This window comes from Aplidium turbinatum, chromosome 14, assembly GCF_918807975.1.
Source record: "Aplidium turbinatum chromosome 14, kaAplTurb1.1, whole genome shotgun sequence".
In the NCBI taxonomy this organism is placed as follows: Eukaryota; Metazoa; Chordata; class Ascidiacea; order Aplousobranchia; family Polyclinidae; genus Aplidium; species Aplidium turbinatum.
Window position 1 is genome coordinate 8,847,165 of NC_137485.1, and position 21,233 is coordinate 8,868,397.

The following is a 21,233-nucleotide window of genomic DNA, read 5'->3' on the forward strand; positions in this document are numbered from 1 at the left end:
CTCTAGTTCTTCTTGCATATCTTGGTGTCCATTCTGTGGTTATCCTGGCCCATCTGTTGTCTTTCATTCTTGCTACATGTCCCGCCCATTGCCACTTTAGGTTTGTTGCTGTGTCTATGACATCTTTGATACAAGTTTTGTTTCTGATAACTTCATTTCTAATCTTGTCTTTTCTATTTATGTTCAATATTATTCTTTCCATGTTCCTTTGTGCTGCTGCCAGTTTTCTTGTTTGTTGTTTTGTGAGTGACCATGTTTCTGCTCCGTATGTTAATGTTGGCAATATTACTGTGTCCATGATTTTTCGTTTTAAGCTAATTGGAATATTCTTGCTCTTTAAAAAAGTGTTATATTGACCAAATCTTCTCCAGCCTGATGTTATCCTTTGGGTGATCTCAGTTTCCATGTCGTTTCCTGGCGTTATCATTTTTCCTAGATATTTGTATTGATCAACCTCCTCTATTTTTTCTCCATCTATCAAAATACCCGTCCTTGGTTGTTTCCCTGCTATCTCGTTACACATTATTTTTGTCTTTTTCTTGTTCATCTTCATTCCATCTCGTTTCCCTTCTCGATTCAGTTCCTCAAGCAATTGTTGCAGAGTACATTCAGACTGTGCAAAAAGGATGATGTCATCTGCAAATCTGAGATTGGTCAGCAGTTGTCCATTAATGACAAGTCCAGTCTCAGATTTCAGCCTCTTGAATATCTCTTCAACTGCAGCTGTAAACATAACAGGTGAAAGAGTGTCACCTTGGCGCACCCCTTTCTGAATCTTTATTTTATCACTTAATTTCTCGGTTCTGATTTGTGCAGTGCCATTTGTGTATGTATTTTTGATAATGTTTACTATTTTATCTGATATACCATGAACTTGAATTGCATTAAAAACAGAGGAGTGCTTGATGGAATCAAATGCCTTCTCATAATCAACAAATGCCATAAATATGGGTAGTTGGTATTCATTCATCTTCTCTAAGATCTGCCCAACTGCATGCAGGTGATCAATGCAAGAGAATCCTTGTCTGTAAGCTGCTTGTTCAGGGGGTTGGTTTTCATTTAGACTGCTGCTTATTCTGTTCTTGATGATTTTCATAAATAGTTTGTAAATATGAGGTCTAATCAACTATGATAAAGTCTAAATTCTAGTAAGAAAGAAAACGTGATTTGTCTGTGAATCTTCTTCTTCGTGTGTTATGAAAGTAGCCTAGCCTAGTGATGTGGGAAAATTTCATCCACAAGTTTCCACTGAAAGAAGAGCCATTCTTGAAATGCGTTGCTCAAGCGCACACCCCAAGAGTCGAACCAGTGCCGATTGAACGAACTACAAGATTAAACGGCGCTGGTTCGGTTGTCATGAAGTGCATTGAGCACCACATTTCAAGGACTGCTGCTCTCCATTCCGCGGCAACCATAGTGGATTGAATATTTCACAGACAATAATTGAAAACTTCACTCTGTCAAACTCGGTGACCATGCCTTCGTCGGTGGTTCAAAGCTTCTGCAAGTATGCTCAACCATCAGAATTACGTTCTCAAAGAAGCTTTATCAGTCCGAGGATAAAGATTTTCTTAATCAATCAAACTGGTATCATTCCTATAGGTTTGTCACTGATTTTGACAATTTGGTAATAAAACAAGGAAAAAATTAACTTCATCCACAAAAACCATAGAACAGGCCGCGTGGATCAACACATTAATTATATTTGTTTTTTGTTTACATGGGTTAGGGAAAAAGTGTGAGAAATAAGACTGAAGTGGTAAGCAATGGAAAGAGATGATCAACCTGTAGGTTACTGTCGTAAAAATGTGTTTCAGATATGGCCATATCACAGACTATTCTACTTAGTTACATTTTGATTCAGTAAACTTACCGGTACCATTTTTAGTAGATCGTTTGAAAACGTTATGTTTATTGTTCACAGTGTCTTCCATTAACTTAATTTCATTCGATTCAAATAATAGTTTTTCTCCAGATGCAGTGTTGTATTCAGAGCTGGTATAAGATGAAATAATCTCAATGTGATTCCAGTGAGCGTATAGTGACAGTGGGGCAATGACAAGAGTAACAAGCAGGCATGTTCTCAGGAATCCACTGAATTTCATATTTGTAGCCATAATGAAAGATATTTTAAACAATTTTACTTTAGATAAATCTTAAGCCTATACTACAAAAGCAAAGATATGGGGTGTTTGGGTAGGCCTACTGTAGGTTAAGTGAATAATCACATTAAAAAGAAGTGTTATTTAAAAGTTAACTAGACTGTTTCTTTTTTAATCAGACAAAGCTTATTTAGACTTCTTTTAACTTTTCTATTTTTTCTTTGATGTTACAAGTGTTGATAGCCAAAATAGCCTACTTTTTTTTCTTAATTTTTTATATTCAAATGAACAAACTTTTCTCGCCATAGCCAATGTAACCTACTTTAGTCGGCCTATTTTAAATATGCTGCGATATGGCAATTATAACCTGTTCCAGTCACTGGACAGACCAGAACTTCTCAAGACACTGGACTCCAGTGTTTTGAGAAGTTCTGGCCTACCGTACTGTGGTCAGCCGCTTTTGCGTTCACAGTAGGCCTAAGTCTGACTCGCCTTTTGTGATAGTCCACTCCATTTCGCGCATAATAGTGCAAACAACTCGATAGTTGACGGTTGTCATATAACCAGTTTGCCACTAACAAGAATACCCGAGGGCGTTTTAGTGAAAGACGTTTTATTTTACGGAGAATGCGCAGCTTATACAAAGTTCAGCTTTTGACCTGCAGACTAGCCAAGTAGCCTATGACACAATTTAACCCTTTTCTGTAAAATTGTAGTAGATATGAGATCACAACCACATTCTAGCAATTCTGTTCAAAATCGCAATGCAAGATTTCAGGTTAATTTAGCAATTTTGTGATTACGTCATAATTAGCCGCAAAAGATAAACATTCCATAAAGTGACTTGATACCTCCACAGAAAGCAGACTAGAAATAGCCCACGACTGATTTTGGTAACTCCGCGCGACTCCGCGGTGAGGTTTTACTATGAATCAAACTAGTGTTATATTTGCTGCTGTTGTGCATCATACCAAATATGAGGCTACCCTGTAGGATATGGAAATAAACTTTGATTGATTCTTTTTTTTAGGAAGATCACAACTGTGTAGTTTGGAAATTGTATTTAAAATTTAGAATTAAAATCCACTGATAGAATTTTAAATGGGGTCCTTTCAAACACAACAGCTGCTGGTTTAAGTTTTTTTGGGTCACATCTTGACACTCTTTAGTCCATCCCAACAACTCAGTTGGATAGGTGCTCGACTTTATGAACAAGGAAACCACAAGATCAAGCAGCGATGGTTCGACTCTCGGGGTGTGGGCTTGAGGATTTCGAAACGCATTCTTTTCTGAGACACAAAGTGGATGGAATAATTCAGACAACATTTTAACAACAAGCAGAAACTTTACTCTGTCAAACTCGGTGACCGGATCTGCGTGAGTGGTTCAAAGCCTCTACAAGTAACCTATGCGGAAGTGCCAGGATTAAGCTCTCTGAAAAATCTTACTCAATTCGATAAAGATTCCTACAATCTTTATATGTTTAGTCTTCTAAGAAATACGGTTTGCTGTTTGATACACAAGCTTTATATCAAGTCCAGATTTATGGCTGGTGCTTCAAGATATGAATTAAGCTACAGTAATTTACCAATCTATTTTCAAGTTCAATATTTAAGGATGAATGAACCAAAGCGGAATCTTTTAAACGGCTGATTAAAGTAACTGTTTGATTAGTTCATTGAGAATTAATTTGCCCAAAATTCATTTACGGATTAATAAAATATGCGATTCTAATTATACTGCAGGAGTAGCGTTGGTGCATAAACTAAAATATTAGTATTTAGATTAGGCTAAGGTGCTTAATCAGCTGTTTGCTCAATCAACAAATCATCTAGTTACGATAATTGCCTAGTATTGGCTAATCATCTAGTATTGGTTCATTTAACCCTGGTTTCTATGACAAATCACGTCGCAATCTTAGGAGTCATCTTGGGCCGGAGTCCAAAAGTAACCCTAGACCCTCTGTCAACGTTGTCAGCTAGCCTTCCATTCGGTTGCAAACTAAGCAATCCAAACCAGGTCTACACAGTGTTTTGGATCGATATCTAGTAAAGAAAACATCAAGCATTTGTTGCAGAATACGATATATTACAAAAGAAATACTAAACAGTTCAACTAAATTTTATAAATTCTATAATACGGTAAAGATATGAAATCTTGAAGCTAGTGAAATGCATTTTTACAAATAAGATATTAAAAAATCCTCTATTTTTTTCATTCCCACAGTGCAGTCAGCGACCAAATATATGAAAGAAAAGCGTTGTAAAAAATAGCATGACCAATCAAAGTTTTCTCAGCTTTTCGACGAATTATAAACATATCACTAAAAACGTGAAATGGCACACTGATAGCGTTGTTGCGATGGCACTAAACATTGAAACAATGTTAAGATCGCATTTCAGTGAATTAAGAACAAAGTACAGAACAGCACGACGGTGACATGAACAGTTGCTCACTTCACATTCCAGGTGTACCGTACGCGTATTTGTAATCTGTGGGTCGCTGCAACAAATGGAGTATTTTGAACGGTAGACATTTCAACATCGGATAATTTTCTCTATGAACCAACTATGGCATTGTGAGTGTTCTCGCACAAGCCTGTTTAGAAATTAAAAAATAAAAATGGCAGGAGCCAAGTTGTTAAAATGACTACCTCACTAACCCTAACCTTCACACCACGAGGCCACGCTGTCGACGGCGAAACGTTCATTTAACTTACTGTCTATCAGAAAAACGCTCAAAATATCACGTGCATGAGTCACATGACTGCAATCAGCTGGTTTAAATCTTACCTTCTGATTGGTTGATAAACCTCATCCACTGCAGTGCCTGCAGATTACAAATACCCGTACCGTACAAACAAAGACAGTACAAACTGCTTTTTTTCAAGTAATGATTTGTCAGGTTTTTACTGGAGTCGATCACTTCAACAACTGCATGAACAGACGATAGATTTTCAGGTATTTTCGGGTCAAAAACTGGAAGTTTTGCCAGGTGATAACTTTCAGTTTATAAAATCTACTCATTTGATACATGCAACTGGCTTTAGAAGAAACTTGCTTTAGGATGAAAGCCAACGTTTGAGGTGGAGCTGTCAGGTCAACCAAGAGTGACAAAAACAAGGCAGAAAATATCTTTTAGTACAAAAAATATTAAAATAACATAAAACATTCTCCTTTGTTAGCGTTGGCGATAATTTCAATTAAAATGCCTCTTTTCTTACCAAGAAACTCGGGTTATTACAAGCAGCAAGAGTTAAAGGAGCATAAAACTTGCCTTCAGTGGCGCAAGTAGAGGTTTGCGCGAGAAAGAGAAGCAGCTGAAATAAACCCACTAAAAACATGTTTATGCCGTGTTTTTGACGCAAAACATTAGCAAATAGAGCCCATTTGCTACATTAAGCTTACTAGGCGGGCGAATAGGGGCGGTTAGTTCTTATCTGCAAAGCCCTTGGTAGCCGCCACCACGTTGCCGTTTTAACATCGCAACGACGTTGATGTAAAAGTTACAACTTTTGCTCGCGGAAGTAAAGCTTCAGACGTTGAATCAATGTAAAAAATGACTAATTTGCTAACTGGGACGAAACCAGACGTTGGTTACCGCCAACATGACAGAAAAGACAATTGGAGCGGTGAGATTTTCACGCTGAGCACTCGTCGCTTGCAGGTTTTAACATAATTAGATAATTAGGATTTGTTCAAATATTTTTCTGGTTTTTTAACTCGCATCAAGTCGTCTGGATTCACTTTCTCTGAGCACATAGGACATACATTATCGAAATCAAGAAACTTCTCAAATTCGCTGTGAATTGCTGGAAATTCACATTTCGGACACGAGGTCAAGTTGTTTTGAAGGATGTGCCGGCCCTGGGAGAGAAAACAAAAAAATTAAATTTATCTTCTGATTTGTGGTTCCAAATTAATCCGTTAATTTTTCAATATTTCAAAGGACAATCTTTAAAATGGTCTGTGTTATTAAAGAGATAGCATGAACGCGACAAAAAGTGCCCAATGCCAATCAAAGAAAATTCGCATTAATGATATTATTACCATCAAAGCAATCTCAACACACAAACAGCCCGTTTCAACTTAAACGAAATCTAAAGAATTGAAATGCAATGTAAATATTTAAGTTCTTAGTTAAACCATAAGGTTAAACGGTAATTTATTGTTTATTGGTTATTATGATTATCTTGAGATGAACACAGGCAGATAAAGTTTCTTTGATGAGCAAAGAAATAATAATAATTATTATTTTAATTGACGTATCACGCATCCACATTCCTCACATTGCATTGCAGTTTAAAACTGCTCCAAGTGACTGCGACTAAAAATAGTTATCAAAGAAATCAAATTTTAAGTAAAAAGTGGTTATTCTTTAAAAAAATACCGAAAAGTTTTTACGTGACCCACCAGCTTCACTATTTTAATTCAACAATTACCAACGTAGAAATCACTACACATGATGCTGTTCACGTTCACTTACAGTAGCAATGCAGTATGGGATGTTGTTCCTGCAGTTGGGACATACGAGTTCGGAATCCGCAAGATCAAAGTCGCAATAAGGACATGGAGAAGTGGACTCGTCCTCCTCCTCAGCTCGACCGGACTTCCTGGAAGATAATAAGTCTCTTCAAGAAAGTGGGACACAGGAGTTGCCTTTCCAGGGAGAGATTGCTTATTCGCCTTTCACTATTACAAGTCAACTACATAATGAGAAAACAATAAATTCCATTAATGATGCGTGGCACAAGAAAAAAGAAGCAGAGGTTGGGAAAGATTAAGTTATTTGAACAGATTGAACCAATGGGCCACAAACACAACAATCAAAACTACCAATTTTATAAGGATGTCAAATAAAAGAAAAGTTTGGAAGACCATGATCGCCAACGTCTGTATCAGATCAGGCACATAATCATCATCAACACAGTATTACAAAAAGTGGTCATGCCAAGCAGAGCGAATAACATCAAAATGCAGTTACTATTTACTGAAAACCTTAACAGGCTGTTTCACCCTTAGTTGGGATCATCATTGATGATCATTTGATTTAGGTTCATCATTAATAATCTCTCGGCTGGTCTTCCTGGACTTCCTGGGAGATAATAAGTCTCTTCAAGAAGTGGGACAAAAGAGTTGCCGACAAACAGCACTGTTTTTGGATAATTTGTTACACAGCTATCGTGCAGAAGTGGTGGGAGTGCATGTGTGGTTGTCGCAAGGACGCTGCTTCGACACCCATCAAAGGCACGCGGTTGTGTCTTTAGCAGGACACATAATGGCATGCCTGAAGGTGGACATGAATATTGGCTTCCTTGCCTCTCTATCTACTTAAATTAAATCCTCATTTACCAAGCATTGGCCTGGTTACCACAAAATAAAATATAGCTTTTGTTCTCCCACTACCGAGCACTTCTAGGCTAAACTGACAACGCTAGGTGGCGCTACATCCGAAAACAAGAACACTCTTGTGGGCATTGTTGAATTCACTGCTATGATTAGTGATTGTGCTTCATTTTCCATTTACTTCAGGACTTTGCATTATAAAAAAATAGTCATTTCATGTTGGTCGTAGCACAATAGCAGCATTTTCATCTCATGAAATCTGTTTAGAATTGAAATTGTTATGGAAACTAAATCTACTCAAGCCGCCTTCGTGGCCGAGTGGTGAGAACGTCCGTGCGATGTTCGCAAGGATGTCGGTTCGACACCGCTCCAGAGCACGCGGCAATGCCTTGACAAGACACTTAATGACTATATGTCCTTATGCTGCATCTAGTTGTCGGTTGTGGTGCACCAGTGCTTGCCGTGTACGGTATGCTGTCGCAATATGCGAAAAAAAAACACACAAATGAAATGGCAAACGGCGCAATGCGATCATACATAAACTAATCAAGCACATCGACTTTTCCTCGCAACTAACACAACCACTTGTTCCAAGATCGGATATATATAGAACTCCTGCTTGCATAATACTTGATAGAAAAGTCGATAAAAAATGAAAACAAAATCATGTGATAGTTTTGCTTGAAAAGAGATAATCATTTCAGAGTCTCCTGGGTGTGCACGAATCTCGTCCAAGAAGTGCCATATCACTAAACAAGTATCGAGAATGGAAAAACTAAATAAATTATTGATCGGCTCGTATTCTTTTGATTTTTAATCCACAGAGCTGTGGTGTTAATGAACGATAAAGAAATCGTTACAGGCTGTTAACGAGAAAAGTCACACGCCAAAAGTGTCAAACAAGAAAACTTAGCATCTATACAAACGAACAATAACAACGCAAACCTGACGATGAGCTCGATGTTTCGTTTGTACTTTGGGTCGATGTTGTTTCTGTACTCTGGCCTCATTAGCATTGCTGCATAACTGAAGCTTGAATTCTTCAACCCAGCTTTCTGGCACTCGACCACTGTTGATGTCAGGAGAGCAACGATGTCTAAATAAACAAGTCAAGTTACGACCCAAACAGCAAATCAACCGATGACTTAATTTCGACGCACGCGTGACACTTTACTTAAACACGTTTTATTGTATATTATATTACATTGTAATAGAGTAAACGACGCTTAATAAAGCCAACGCAAAGGAATTTGTCAGTAAATATTTCATTTTCCTGATTGATAAAGCCAAGAATTAAAATCGGTTTTAAAATGAACAAAACGACAATTCTGCTTGAAAAGTTCATAAAAGTCCTGGTTTTGCTAATAACCTACAACTGACGTGTGTATTGTGTGGAGGGTACCTTGAGCTTTTCCTGATGCTTCATAAACATCTGCAACCGTGATGTAACATTTAACAAAGAGACAACGTTGCAACTAAGCTACAACATTTTCCTTTTGGTTGTATCTCATACAGACACAGAAGCACTGCAGAAAAGAACTACTTTTGTAACTGCGCCCAGTAAACCAATATTTGATCAAATAAAACCCTGCTGACCCACCAACTCGGTTGACCTGGGCACCTGGGTTGTAAAAGGATACTGCAAAACCCACTCTTCTTACCAGTGAAGCATTTTCTACCTTCTGTTGTTACGATGTGGGGAGATGTTGAATTAATGTCACAAGAGATAATAATTGTTGATCAAAGATACCACAGAAAATCAGAAAATAAACAAAAACAAAAAGTTGAAGGATTTAAAGGTTGACAACGCATAACCATTGGCCGTTCTTCCCTCGTCCCAATAACAACATATATTGGCATTGATTCAATTTCTTGCAACGTCGTTGTTTCATTGTTATATTAGGTAAACCACACTTGTTTTTCTTGACAAAGGTAAAAAATCTACCAGATTGAGAAACTGCATAAGCGTGGGAGGAAAGGAAACAAATAATTTTTGATTCAAGCTTTTATTCAAGGTAGAAAAAATAAACGTCAACAACAATCATCATAGAAAATTCAGATTAAAATCTACATCGGAAAACAAATGTTTTTCATGTTCAGTTTGGAACGTATCTTGACTTGCTGTCAGCCGCTGAATCCGAATCTGTCGATAATTTCTTTATTGTCAGTAGTTTCTGAGATATTTGCATTATCATGTTTTTAGAGTTTGTTTATTTCATTCCGTTCTACTGCCTCACAACGGCAAGGAATTTCTGTAAGTTGGCATCGACTACTCTGTTCATACGAAAGAAAAAATGAGTTATGGCAAAGTAAAAACATCGTTAGACATGATACTTGATCAAACATAGCAGCCTAATTGGGAGTTGTGAGTGGATTTCAAGGTAATGATTTTTTTACTTGAAAATTATTCCCTGTGAAATAACAGAGCTAAGAAACAATGTGGCAAAAAACTGAAATAGATTCTGACGCCAACAACCTTCACAGTAGTTCAAATATTTCGTTTTCATTGATCAACATAAAGCAAAGGATTACAAAGATGTTCAAATTAGGCAGTTTTCAACTTAAATATGTTTCAGCAATGTTTCCAAAAAGTTTTAGAAGAAAAAGTATAAACATAAAGTGTATATTCATAGCGCAACGGCGTAGAAATATTCTTTAGTCCATAAAATTAGAAAACAAAACGTCAGCTTTAGAAAGGAACCAGTGGCAGTCATTTAGAAATATCGCCTACATGGAATTGTCGGACCCAAACAACATGGATGATTATTATCAAAATCTGGCTAAACAAAAGAAAAAGTTGTTGGCCAGTGTTATAGTTGCGTGGTGCTTATTGTTGAAATATCAGTGATAAAAAATATAGGTATTTTCAGCCAGGTTTTTAGATTGATATCCCATTCTTTATATAAAAATTTCATGTTTCTTTTCACGTCAGGAAACAGTGCAATGAATCATAAAGAAATGAAGCGCGATCTTCTCTTAGCAATTAAAAGCGATCAAAGTTTTCAAATTATAATTAAATCCAATAGATGTGGAAATAGGAACTAATACTGTCAGGTGGCAACGGCTAAAAATTGAGAACAATCAGCTTCGATTAAATCGATTTTAATGTCAGATCGATCAATATGGAAAGACCAAGTTGAAAAATAATGAGCTTGTTCTTGTTGTCGTATTGGGGGGCGAGAGTCAGTTAACTTTAACAAGACCATCACAGCAGCAAATGCTGATTTTAACAAAATCAACGGCAATTTGTCACTGGCATGTTCTTGACCGATCCAGCTAGCTAGTCAGGCCTTTTTACGTCTGCAGACGTTGAATCAATGTATAAAGGACAGATGTGCTTATTGTGCTGCCTGGAGAGTTGGTGATACTTGCAATTTTGAGGTTGTCAAATGACACTGTTTAACGACCGTAGAGAAAAAGTCTGCACAAAGGAAAATATCAAAGCAAGCAAATCACTAGAATAGTTTCATCACAGCTCTGAGTCTGCCCTTGTCTTTATTTGCTCTATCGAGATGTCAGGATAAGCGAGGCAGAGGCTACTCGGGTGGGGCGAGCGAACTATCCACTACCAGGCACAAGCAATGCACATTGCACAAGTATTGTTGATTTGTACAGAAAAGTGACTCGTCGCTGTTTTGGCAAGCTGAAAGCCTAAGTTCTCTTCCAAGATTTCCCACTATGCCTCGGAGTCGATGATCAGATGTAAAAATAAGGTGTTTCGATACAAAAAAGCAAAGAAAGCGTTTGGCCTTAAATTAAACTTACACAGAACTTCCGCTGTTTACAATCAAACACAGAAAAATGATTTCATAGAAAAGCGTAACACCCCATATTAGCTCTGAAGAGTTACATGTAACATATTACGTGTAATTTCATGGAGTAGGGCTGTAGGCAATATTGAGGTGTCGCATGCGGATTGCGGATGCTATGAAAACATCTTGTGTTTAGTTAAACAATGCACTTTAGTATCAATCAATGGTCATTGTTCAATGTTCATGCACTGAAACTGCGGTGAAATACTGTATTCCATTCGGTTTTAGTTTGAAGATGAAATTTAGATGAACATAAAAATTGGTTGAATGCAGATGAGATCAGTCTATTCGTCAAGTTCGTGTAAAGATACTGTTATGTTTTTGAATATTTTTAAATATTTTTCAATATTAATTGAATTTTTATTCTTTTAGTAAAAGCAAATACGTAGCCTATACAAAAATGTGCCAGTTCAGCACAGAGTTTGCAAAGGATATGAATCTTTCATTTGAACAAAGTAAAGAAACTTTGAACTTAGTTTGCGAAATTTTGTCGCAACAAAGTATTTATTCTGAAATATACCAACAAATGCAAGCTTTTGAAACGTTGGCCTCACGCAACAGTGCAGACAGCGTTTGTCATTTCAGAATAAAAACATAGGCTACAGCGTTTGGTTTATTTAACACTGTGCACTTCATTGACTTCATTATTATTGGTGCGCCTGTAGCGATGAAAAATTAGCTTGTTTTAATTCAGATGAGATTAGTTGAACTGTTTGCCTGTGAAACCAAAGTTAGATGAATTATGTTTCTGGAAAACATCGCCCCTGTCCATTGATTAATTACCAAAACGTGGGGCAGTTGGTATGTATAAGCGTGAAAGTTATGCACAAATAGAACCGCAAAGGAAAAAGTAATGAAAAGTTATGTGAAGTTAGTTTGCGAAATTTATAATATGCATCCAGTGTATCTATCTTAGTAATAATATCAAAATAGAAATGGTTGATCATGTGCAAGTTCAATAATGAAGGGTCAAGATAACGCAATAACATTGAATACAGTTCATCATATTTTTCACTTGTGGCAATCATACAAAGTTGGTCGATGAAATTATTTATTTGTTGCTTTTTTTTCTTCTTTTGAGCACGGAACATCAAACAAATTTTGAGTTTTAGAGCGGGTATAACTGAGGACGACTGCTTGTTTCTGAGGAAAATATGACAGCCATGCATGCCAACGAGTATCGACCCTTTGATCTTTTTCGATCGTTTATAACGGTTTCTAACACAGCTCGCACAAAGTTGGAGCCTTGCACATGCACAATGAAATAAAAGTATATTTAACTTTTTGAGTCTCGTGAAATTTAAGCCGCAATGGTCGGAAACGTGACCTTTTTCTAATCCTGCAATGAAAACCTCCAAAACATATTTTTTTCCACAAACAGCTCCGAGATTCGCGCAAGACAAATGATTAAAGTTGGTGTGTATTACAACCGCTCGACTTAACCTTGACTGTTAAAGACCACATGGTGCCCTTTTTTAAATTTTTTGGTACGAGTTACACATGTTGCAGTCAGTCACTAAAACGTGCATTCAGGTTTTCCAACATCTGCAGCAAAGATAACTAGGTTGCAACATTGCCTTCAATGCCTTGTAAGCAGAAGTGCAAGTTGACAACAGGAAAGATCAAAAACAGTATTTGCTGGCTCAGTGAAACTTTGCAAAAAACATCATCCAATTGCAGCGGTTAAAGTCGTGGACCGTATATACAGATTGCCGCATTTTAGCTCGTTGTGAAATGTAGCAAAGCTCAAGAAATGAATTCAACCTTTCGGAAATCAAATCAGCAAAAGACTAATTCGCTCTCCTATGTCAATTGATATTACAGTATTCGCAGTGGAGATTTCGAATCATTTATCACAGGTCTGCAAATTTGTATTCTTTAATCACTTTAAGAAACAATTGTTAAACTGTTTCACAGACCATTTGCATAAGCTTGTTTAGGTCAAGGTAAGCCTTAAATACAATAAAGAAGTTTTGAATAATAGCAAATCCTTGCTTCAAGAGATAGCAAGTTGCTTCAAGTCACAGGAAGTGCATAGTTCTCTACAAAATGGTGGAGCTAGACAAAATACTGGAAGAGATGGGTCAGCTGAGTTGGAGACAACGTATCCAAGTGCTTCTGATGATGATACCGTCTGCCATCGTGGCTGCCCACATGGGAGCTATGGTCTTTCTAGGAGCGGATGTAGATAAAACATGTGTGATTCCAAATGAAGAAGAACTTGCCATGGTAAGTAGAAAACGAGCGGCAAAGTGGCTCCATTCAAAAATTTACTTTTTTCTGATGCAATAATAATTTGCGAACGTTAAAGAAACGTAAAAATATCCTGTGCCATCGCATACTTTTATTATGAATTTGTAGAAGACATCTGTGTTTAGATTCGTATTGAGTTTTCGAAATTAGCTTAGTAACCGAAGTCTTTGCCAAAAAAATTGTGTTGATCAAAGGACCTTTTTTAGCGTACAATTTAAAAAGACAATTGATCTTCAAAACATTCCAGACTTGCAACAGAACATGGACAGAAGATCAAGTGAAATTATCCGTACCATGGGATACAGTTAAAAAAGAACTCAGTTCATGCGAAAGGTTTTATCCAGCAAAAATTTTTTCCTTTTACATTGACTTAGCGTCTGAAAACGTTGAATAAATGTAGAGTAGCATTTTTTTTTCTTTAAAAGCTTTAACCACGATACTGCCATAACACGCCTCATTGAATACTGAATAGCCAAGCACTTTTGGAGAAAGACAGGATCTACAGAATTTTGTAAACATTGACATGACGTAGTACTTAATGCTATATCTGAAATTCGCAACATTTTGAGATCGAAAATTGTGAAAATCTAAATATGCCGATAACATTGGTCAACAATCTGAAACCAACTTTCTGGTGCATGAACAAATGATTGTTTTTAGGATAAATTTGGGTCGCTGAGTTCGAAAATGAAATCTGTTTTCGCGTATCAAATCTGTTTTTTTCACTAAGACACAAAAACTTATGTTGTTTGCAGATATAACTTAACAACGCTACGCGCTGCAGAAAATTGTTCGTTTTGGTGGCCAGAAAATGAAAATTTGAACGATTCAATCAGCATTCGGTCAAGTGCAGAGACGGTGGCATGCACCTCATGGAGTTATAATGATTCGATCTTCACTTCAACGGTGGTGACAGAGTTTGACCTCGTGTGTTCAGATGCGGGTCAAAGGCATACTTCTCAATCAATATTCATGATCGGAGTGACATTGGGATGTGTGTTTTGGGGTCAAATATCGGACAGGTATCCTAAGATAACATTGGATTATTGCTGTGTGTGTCCAGCAAACCTAGTCCTAACAAAGGAGAGTGAAAATTCATTTGTAATTATTATAAATGAATTGTATTAGTGTATTCTGTAGTATACACTACATTATACAGTGTATTCACCTGCTGTGTTTTTAAAGCAGCACCCCCTTAACCTTGTTATGGTCACTCACCCATACCAAACAATTATATCAAGCCTATGGACTCGTATTTTTTTAAGGTGGCCCAAAGTAAAAAATTTGCAAAATTGCTTCTAATGCTCTAAATTTAGTTCTGAAAAAAACAAACAGTGAATCTGTTTAAACAGTGTTATTGAAAGACAGTGTTACTGTAAGACAGAGAACGGTTTACTTACAGTATGCAACAAGACAATACGAATTAACGATGAGTTGCAGGCAAGAGAGAATACTCTCTCACAATGTGTTACGTTCTTTAAACGTTTGCTGAACCATAATTTTGTTCAGTACCTTTCGAACTCTACGTTTTTGAGACAGTATGTTCTGTCCCGATGCTCTAACCATGTTGTTTCTAAACACAACGTTTGTGACTATTTTAGATTTGGCCGTAAAGTTTCATTTGAAGTGACAGCCTTTACTGGCACATTGTTGGCTGGAGCTGCCTACTTTTCACCGAACTACACCGTGTTTGTTCTGCTAAGATCACTGAGTGGATTCTGTTTGTTTTCCGTTTTCACCACAGCATTTGTTCTAGGTAACAACTTTGCAAAACTTGAGTTAGTTGATGCGAGAATATTAGAGAGTGGATGGCTTTGGATAACAAAAATCAATGATATCAAAATAATTCGCAAGATTTCTTTTAATGATTTTACACTTTGATTAGTAGCATTTCCTGTACATGAATATACTTTCAACACATAGTGGCATATCTTTAAAACTTTTTTGCATCTTGAAATGCAAACTATAACTTCCCCGAGAATGCAGTGCCATTTAAGATAATTTTCGAATGACCCTAAAACCTTAACGGTTTTATACAATTCGCAATACGCTTGAAATTCACATCTTAGTTTTGTAGCACACAAATGAATATGCGTTGTCAGCATCAGGTTACAGAGAAACAGTTTAATAGATTCAGTGTAACAAGAGTGTGATTGTTTCTAGCACAGGTTGCAACGTTTATCTGATGATGAATGTTGCAACTTCTGCTAGAAACGATAATTATCCTGATAAACACCCAAAGTTTTCAGTATCAAAAGTGGAGTATGTTTATTAAATGCAAAATCCAAGGCTTCACACTAAATAAAGCATTATTTCTATTTTCCGACCGTAGTTTTTATCATTGCAAAATAATTGCCCTTGTTCTATCACAGCCACGGAAGTTGTTGCTCCAAGGAATCGGGTCAGAATAGGTCAGACATGCCAAGCTTTCTTCGCACTTGGGTTCTGCCTGTTGGCGCTGTACGGAAAGCTCATTCGAGATTGGAGAACTCTCCAGCTAGCTCTCACGTTACAAGGGATATTGCTGATACCCTACCATTGGTAAGTTAATGAAGTAGTTCCATGACTAAGATGCTTATCGGTTACAGGTCTCAATATTTTTCTCATTTCATGCAAGAGAGTTTTTGCGTGCTCTGCAGAGGTTTTAAACCGGCGCCCTTCAGAGCGCCGTACAGAGGGCCCCGCCACTCGAATATGCTAAAGCAATAGAAATCCCAGTCATCAGAGTAAAAGAATGGAGAAAAAAAAGCAATCTGGCAGGACTTCGAAACAACGATTGCAGTTCAGAACTTCAGTCACGTCATTTGTTGGCTCTCCTATGGCTAGGAAGTCCAATGAGTCACTAGAAGGTGCGGCCACAATGGTGACATGTAACTTTGGTAGCTATTTACATCAGGAAAACTATTTTTTGCTAAAACCCACGTAAAACTGTATTCTCATTTCTCAAAACCTTGACATAGAAAAAAAAACAAGACAACTAGCCTAGTTAACAAGCAGCCATGGAAAAAGTGCACCAGTCCCCAGAGAAATAATCAGTTTTCTCTTCAAAGAATCTTCCAATATAATGCCAGCATCGAATTGATTACCTAGAATTTGTCCAATACATCGATTACTTGCCACCTTGTAAAACCACGCCAAAATGTCATTACATCGTCAAAATCTCATTTCAAGTCAAATAACGAAAATTCCTATGCAGTCTACCGCAGCAGCATTCATTGTCACGATCAAGAGTAGGAAAATGTCATCACGTCCACAGGGAAAAGGATGAAAATATAATGACTTTCAAAAGATTCATTCAAAAGTTCGGCTGTACAATCGCTTCCGCGCAAAAGTTGAGCAAGTTTGAATTTAATTAAACTTAGAAAAGCTATAAATATTGATGTGAAGAAATTGTGCACAACTTTTTATCACTCGTCTGTTGGATAACTTTTTTAACAAGCGCATACTCAAAGTTACTTCTGACAATTAAGTCGCAGAAAGAAATATTATTTTGAGACGGTAAAAATAGCAAAAATAACCCGGAAATATGAGGAAGTACGGTTACTCGGAATGACAATCTTCGTTTAAAAAAATCGTTTGACATCAAACGAAAAAAAGTTAAAGGAACAAATTGATATTTTTTTAAAGTTAAGTTTTGGGCATCCTAAAGCCTTAACATCTAATGAACTTTTGACAAAGATGACAGAAAGCCGCGCACTTCAAACTTAAGGCACTTTCCTTTAATGTCAGATTCTATGGCATTTAGGATTGTCTTTAAGGATACAACGAAACAAAATCGCTTGCATTTCGTAACAAAATCAACTCAACGCAATTCCGAGTTGAAAATTTATTTTGTTGTGATCAACTTACAGCATAGACCAACAAGTTTAAAAAAAAAATTATTTAAGAAATCAAAATTAAGCAACTAAAGTTGGAATGCACTTTATGTTTATTAATAGCTTTACTTCTAAGCTAGCAAACTCCATCTTTTTTACATTGATTAACGTCTGTAGAAGTTGTCCGCCCCGATAGCTCAGTGGTTACGCGCCGGGCTCAACATCACGTGACACTGGTTCGACTCTCGGGGTGTGCGCTTGAGCAACGCATTTCAGGACTGCTCTCCATTCAGCGGCACTTAGTGAATGGAATAATTCCCCGGCAACAACACTTCAACAATCAACAACACTTCAACAATCCGAAACTTCACTCTGTCAATCTGGGTAACCGGCCCTGCGTTAAAAGCCTCTACAATCCTCTACAATTCTCGAATCATTAAAATCATCAATAAAATGAAGATTCAAAACCAACCAACCAATCACAAAATGAAATATTCTAACCGGTATGCAGTGCCATGGTAGTCTACCATAACACAGCAAACAACATTCTTGATCTTGCTGGTTCTTGTAGGTTGGTATGCGAGTCACCGCGTTGGTTGATATCCACCAAAAGGTACCAGGAAGCTAACGATACCATTCAAAAATTCTTAAAAAGTGCCAGGACCAAGAAGGATATTAAAGAAGCCAGATTGTTGGAGCAAATGGTTGAGAAGTAAGGATGGAATTCTTCAATTCGTATTTATTGCTCAGACGCAGCAAGGCCCGAATCCATTGCTTGAATTGAACTTAATTTCAGTATTTTTTCAATTCATTGTGTATTTCTTTTCATTATTATATAACATGTATTTGTTGATGTCTTTGTGTTGAAATTACTTCAGAAATAAGAACATGAACCAGTGACGTAGTTAGAATAAAAATCAACTGTTGGGGGCCAAACGTCATTCATCATGAATAACAATGATATTAAAACGTTGTAATGGTATTAAACATATATTTGGGGGGTGATTTCCTCCCCAAGCTCCCTCTCTCCGGTGGCTACGGCCCTGCCATGCACCATTTGCGGATCGTTACATATAGAAACATATTTTCTATAAGAAAATTGCTTAAACTGATATTTCACATCATGCAAATAATTGGAAGATACAGAAAGAAGGTTTGCAATGCAGCTGTACAACTACTGCGTGTATATTAAAACAAGCATTCTTAATTTTTGTAGAAAAACGGAAAACGAAGGCGATACACCAACAGCCGAAAAAGAGAACTCAAAGTACAGCATCGTGGATACAATACGCACACCAAACATGAGAGCGAAAACCTCGAAGCTCTGCTACAGCTGGTAAAGTGGCGAGTGTTAATATGAAGTAGAACCATCTTCAGGTTTTAAAATAGATTTATTACATCACTGAGAATTTGGCGACAATCTAAGCGGATCTCGTATTTGGTTATGAGATAAAAATACTATGCCTGCACAAACTATAGGGTTGAAGGGTGTATTTCATCTATTTTCCGCTTTTTCACGAATCCTTAGTACTGCCACTGCTCACAATTCATGTTTCCAATATGGGTCATTTCGTGTGACGCAGGTTTGTTTGCTCTTGCGTCTACTACGGCCTGACTCTGAACTCTGCGGATCTTGGTGGAGATCCATTTATAAACTTATTCGTATCTGGATTTGTGGAAATCCCTGCGGTCTACCTCTGCATCCCGATGCTCGAAAGATGGGGAAGAAGACCCTCACTATCTTTCACCTTGATCGTAGCCGGATGCTCGTGCATGGCAATGTATATCGTCCCCAAAGGTGAGTGCCAACAAACTGGACCTCATTTACATTGATTTAACGTCTGCAGACGGATTTACTTGCAGGGTCAAGCTTGAAGAATGATTCGCGAGTAATATAAACAAATCCTTTTGCGAAAAGGTTTAAGTTTGATTAAAGTGTGGATGCTCCTTGATTTAAAACGCAAGTCTTAACGCTAAATATTTTTTCAGAACTGCTTTGGCTGAATATAACCTTGTCTATGATCGGAAAGTTTTCTGTTTCCGCTGCGTTTGGTACAGCTTACATATACGCCGCTGAACTCTATCCAACACCAATAAGGTAACTGAACTATTGAAAGTATCAGCAAATGTTTTAATCGAGCGGAGATGATGATAGTCTGCACCATTTCACAATTTTCACCTACAGACGATTCATCATAATAATTCATCTAACAATTTTAGACTACAGGATGTGAAACTACATCTTCTTCTGTTTTCTCTGTCACACTGGGGTAGGGTCACTGTACTTGATTTACATAATGTGCTATTTGCAGACTATAAGACCCTAAGTATACAATACAGGCACAGTCAAGTCAGTTTTAAAGCAAATTAAGGTGTCTTATTGAAAACAGCTTTGGTAACGAGCCGTAAATTGAGAATGTACACTTGTAGTGTGGACGGAAAATAGGAATATCGCATCCTGTAAAGCGATCTCCTTTTATTCACCTTACACCTTAACTCTGCTAGGAACGTCGGTATAGGGGTGTGCAGTGGATCCGCTCGGGTCGGTGCAGTGCTGTCCTCTTGTATCGCTATGCTTGCCACGGTCGCTAAACCTCTTCCTTACGTCGTCTTCGGGGTGATGTCTATAATTGGGGGTGAGTGTATTCTCGAATCTCCATAGGCGGAATCACATAAACAATGTCACACTTCTTTGGTCAAAGCAACTGGGTTAAAGCATTTTTCGTTGATAAAGTTTTTTAAGGGCATGAAAAGATTAATGGTATGGAACCATGCAGCATAAATATGTTTTCCGTAACAAATCCGTCAGATCCGTTTTCCGTGTATTTCTTGGCTGCCAACCTAATCCGCCTTTCATATTCCTGTATTTATACTTTTCGACATTTTCCAGGTATCGTGGCATTGTTGTTGCCTGAGGTTTTAGGTATTCGGTTGCCAGAGACAATAGAGGAAGGAGAAGCGTTCGGTCTGGATCAGATCAGTCCATTCAAGGCAATGTGGCAGAAAGTGTTTTGTTGCAAGAACGACAACAGCTACCCGGCCAATGGCGGACAACTGCGCGTCGACTATACGACAGTCAACCAACCTGGTCGAACAGTCGACGAAAACAAAGTATAATCGTTATCACCAGTGGGAGCCAAAAACAAACTATGTATTTCAGTCTAAGTGTGTTTCATAACCTATTGTTGCATCTCATCATATTTTTATATATGAATATTCGTATTCATATTTTCATATATGAATACTTTTTGTTGTCCTTTTATCAGTTCGTCTTCCAAACGTAAATTTACCTTGAAGCGATTTGGTTACAGCAAAACCGCTTTCAGTTGTACATTTGTGATCAACAATATTATTTTAACTCAAACGATTACTGTATTAAAACTGAATGCACGGTCATGCTAAGCAAAAGTTGTGAACACCGAATTCTTTACATATTCAGCACTAACATCAGAACAGTTTAAATGTTCGAAACATTTGTCAAATCAGTTTAGTTTTCTGATTTTAAAGTTTCTTATTTTTATTCAGAAAAGAAAACCTTCATTTTTTTGACAAAATAGGCCTGGACAAAGACTTGAATTTTTGACCTATGTACTTGTTAGTATTGCATTGCAACGCTGCGGAACCCAATGAGCCACAGTGTCTCGTATACGTCAAGTTAAGTAACAATGTAGTTTTTGTGGCTTGTACAATGCTAACAGAAAGAGTATCTACCTCTCTACTTGTAAGCAACATCTGATCAAGTTGGCAGTAACTTTTAGGCTGATAGTGTTTCTTTTGCGTTATACTGACGTTAAATGAAGTCAACTATAAAGATAAATCAGCTTTAATCATGACGCATTAGTGTCACGTCACAAAGCCACACAGAAAAGCCAAATGCACTTGTGGTGGTTCATTGGTTGTGACATC

General features: G+C 37.4%; 2 protein-coding genes across 2 annotated transcripts in view; one reads left to right on the forward strand and one right to left on the reverse strand.

Annotated features, from left to right (window-relative positions):
* Positions 1-4,175: 4,175 nt before the first annotated feature.
* LOC145782767 (WD repeat-containing protein 19-like) overlaps positions 4,176-21,233 on the reverse strand; it is a 34,604-nt gene continuing 17,546 nt past the window's right edge. The window contains exons 25-27 of the mRNA XM_082594528.1: positions 8,393-8,543; positions 6,588-6,714; positions 4,176-5,968 (exon numbers count right to left, since the gene is read on the reverse strand). Coding sequence (XP_082450654.1) covers positions 5,789-5,968; positions 6,588-6,714; positions 8,393-8,543 — 458 coding nt within the window. The 3' untranslated portion in view covers positions 4,176-5,788. The remainder of the gene's footprint in view (positions 5,969-6,587; positions 6,715-8,392; positions 8,544-21,233) is intronic.
* LOC145783238 (organic cation transporter protein-like) lies at positions 13,141-20,738 on the forward strand. Its single transcript, XM_082595050.1, has 11 exons — positions 13,141-13,488; positions 13,760-13,845; positions 14,268-14,534; positions 15,114-15,268; positions 15,885-16,053; positions 17,899-18,039; positions 18,544-18,663; positions 18,911-19,125; positions 19,317-19,425; positions 19,833-19,963; positions 20,218-20,738. Exons 1-11 carry the CDS (start codon positions 13,309-13,311, stop codon positions 20,442-20,444), a joined length of 1,800 nt encoding a protein of 599 aa, XP_082451176.1. The 5' UTR covers positions 13,141-13,308; the 3' UTR covers positions 20,445-20,738.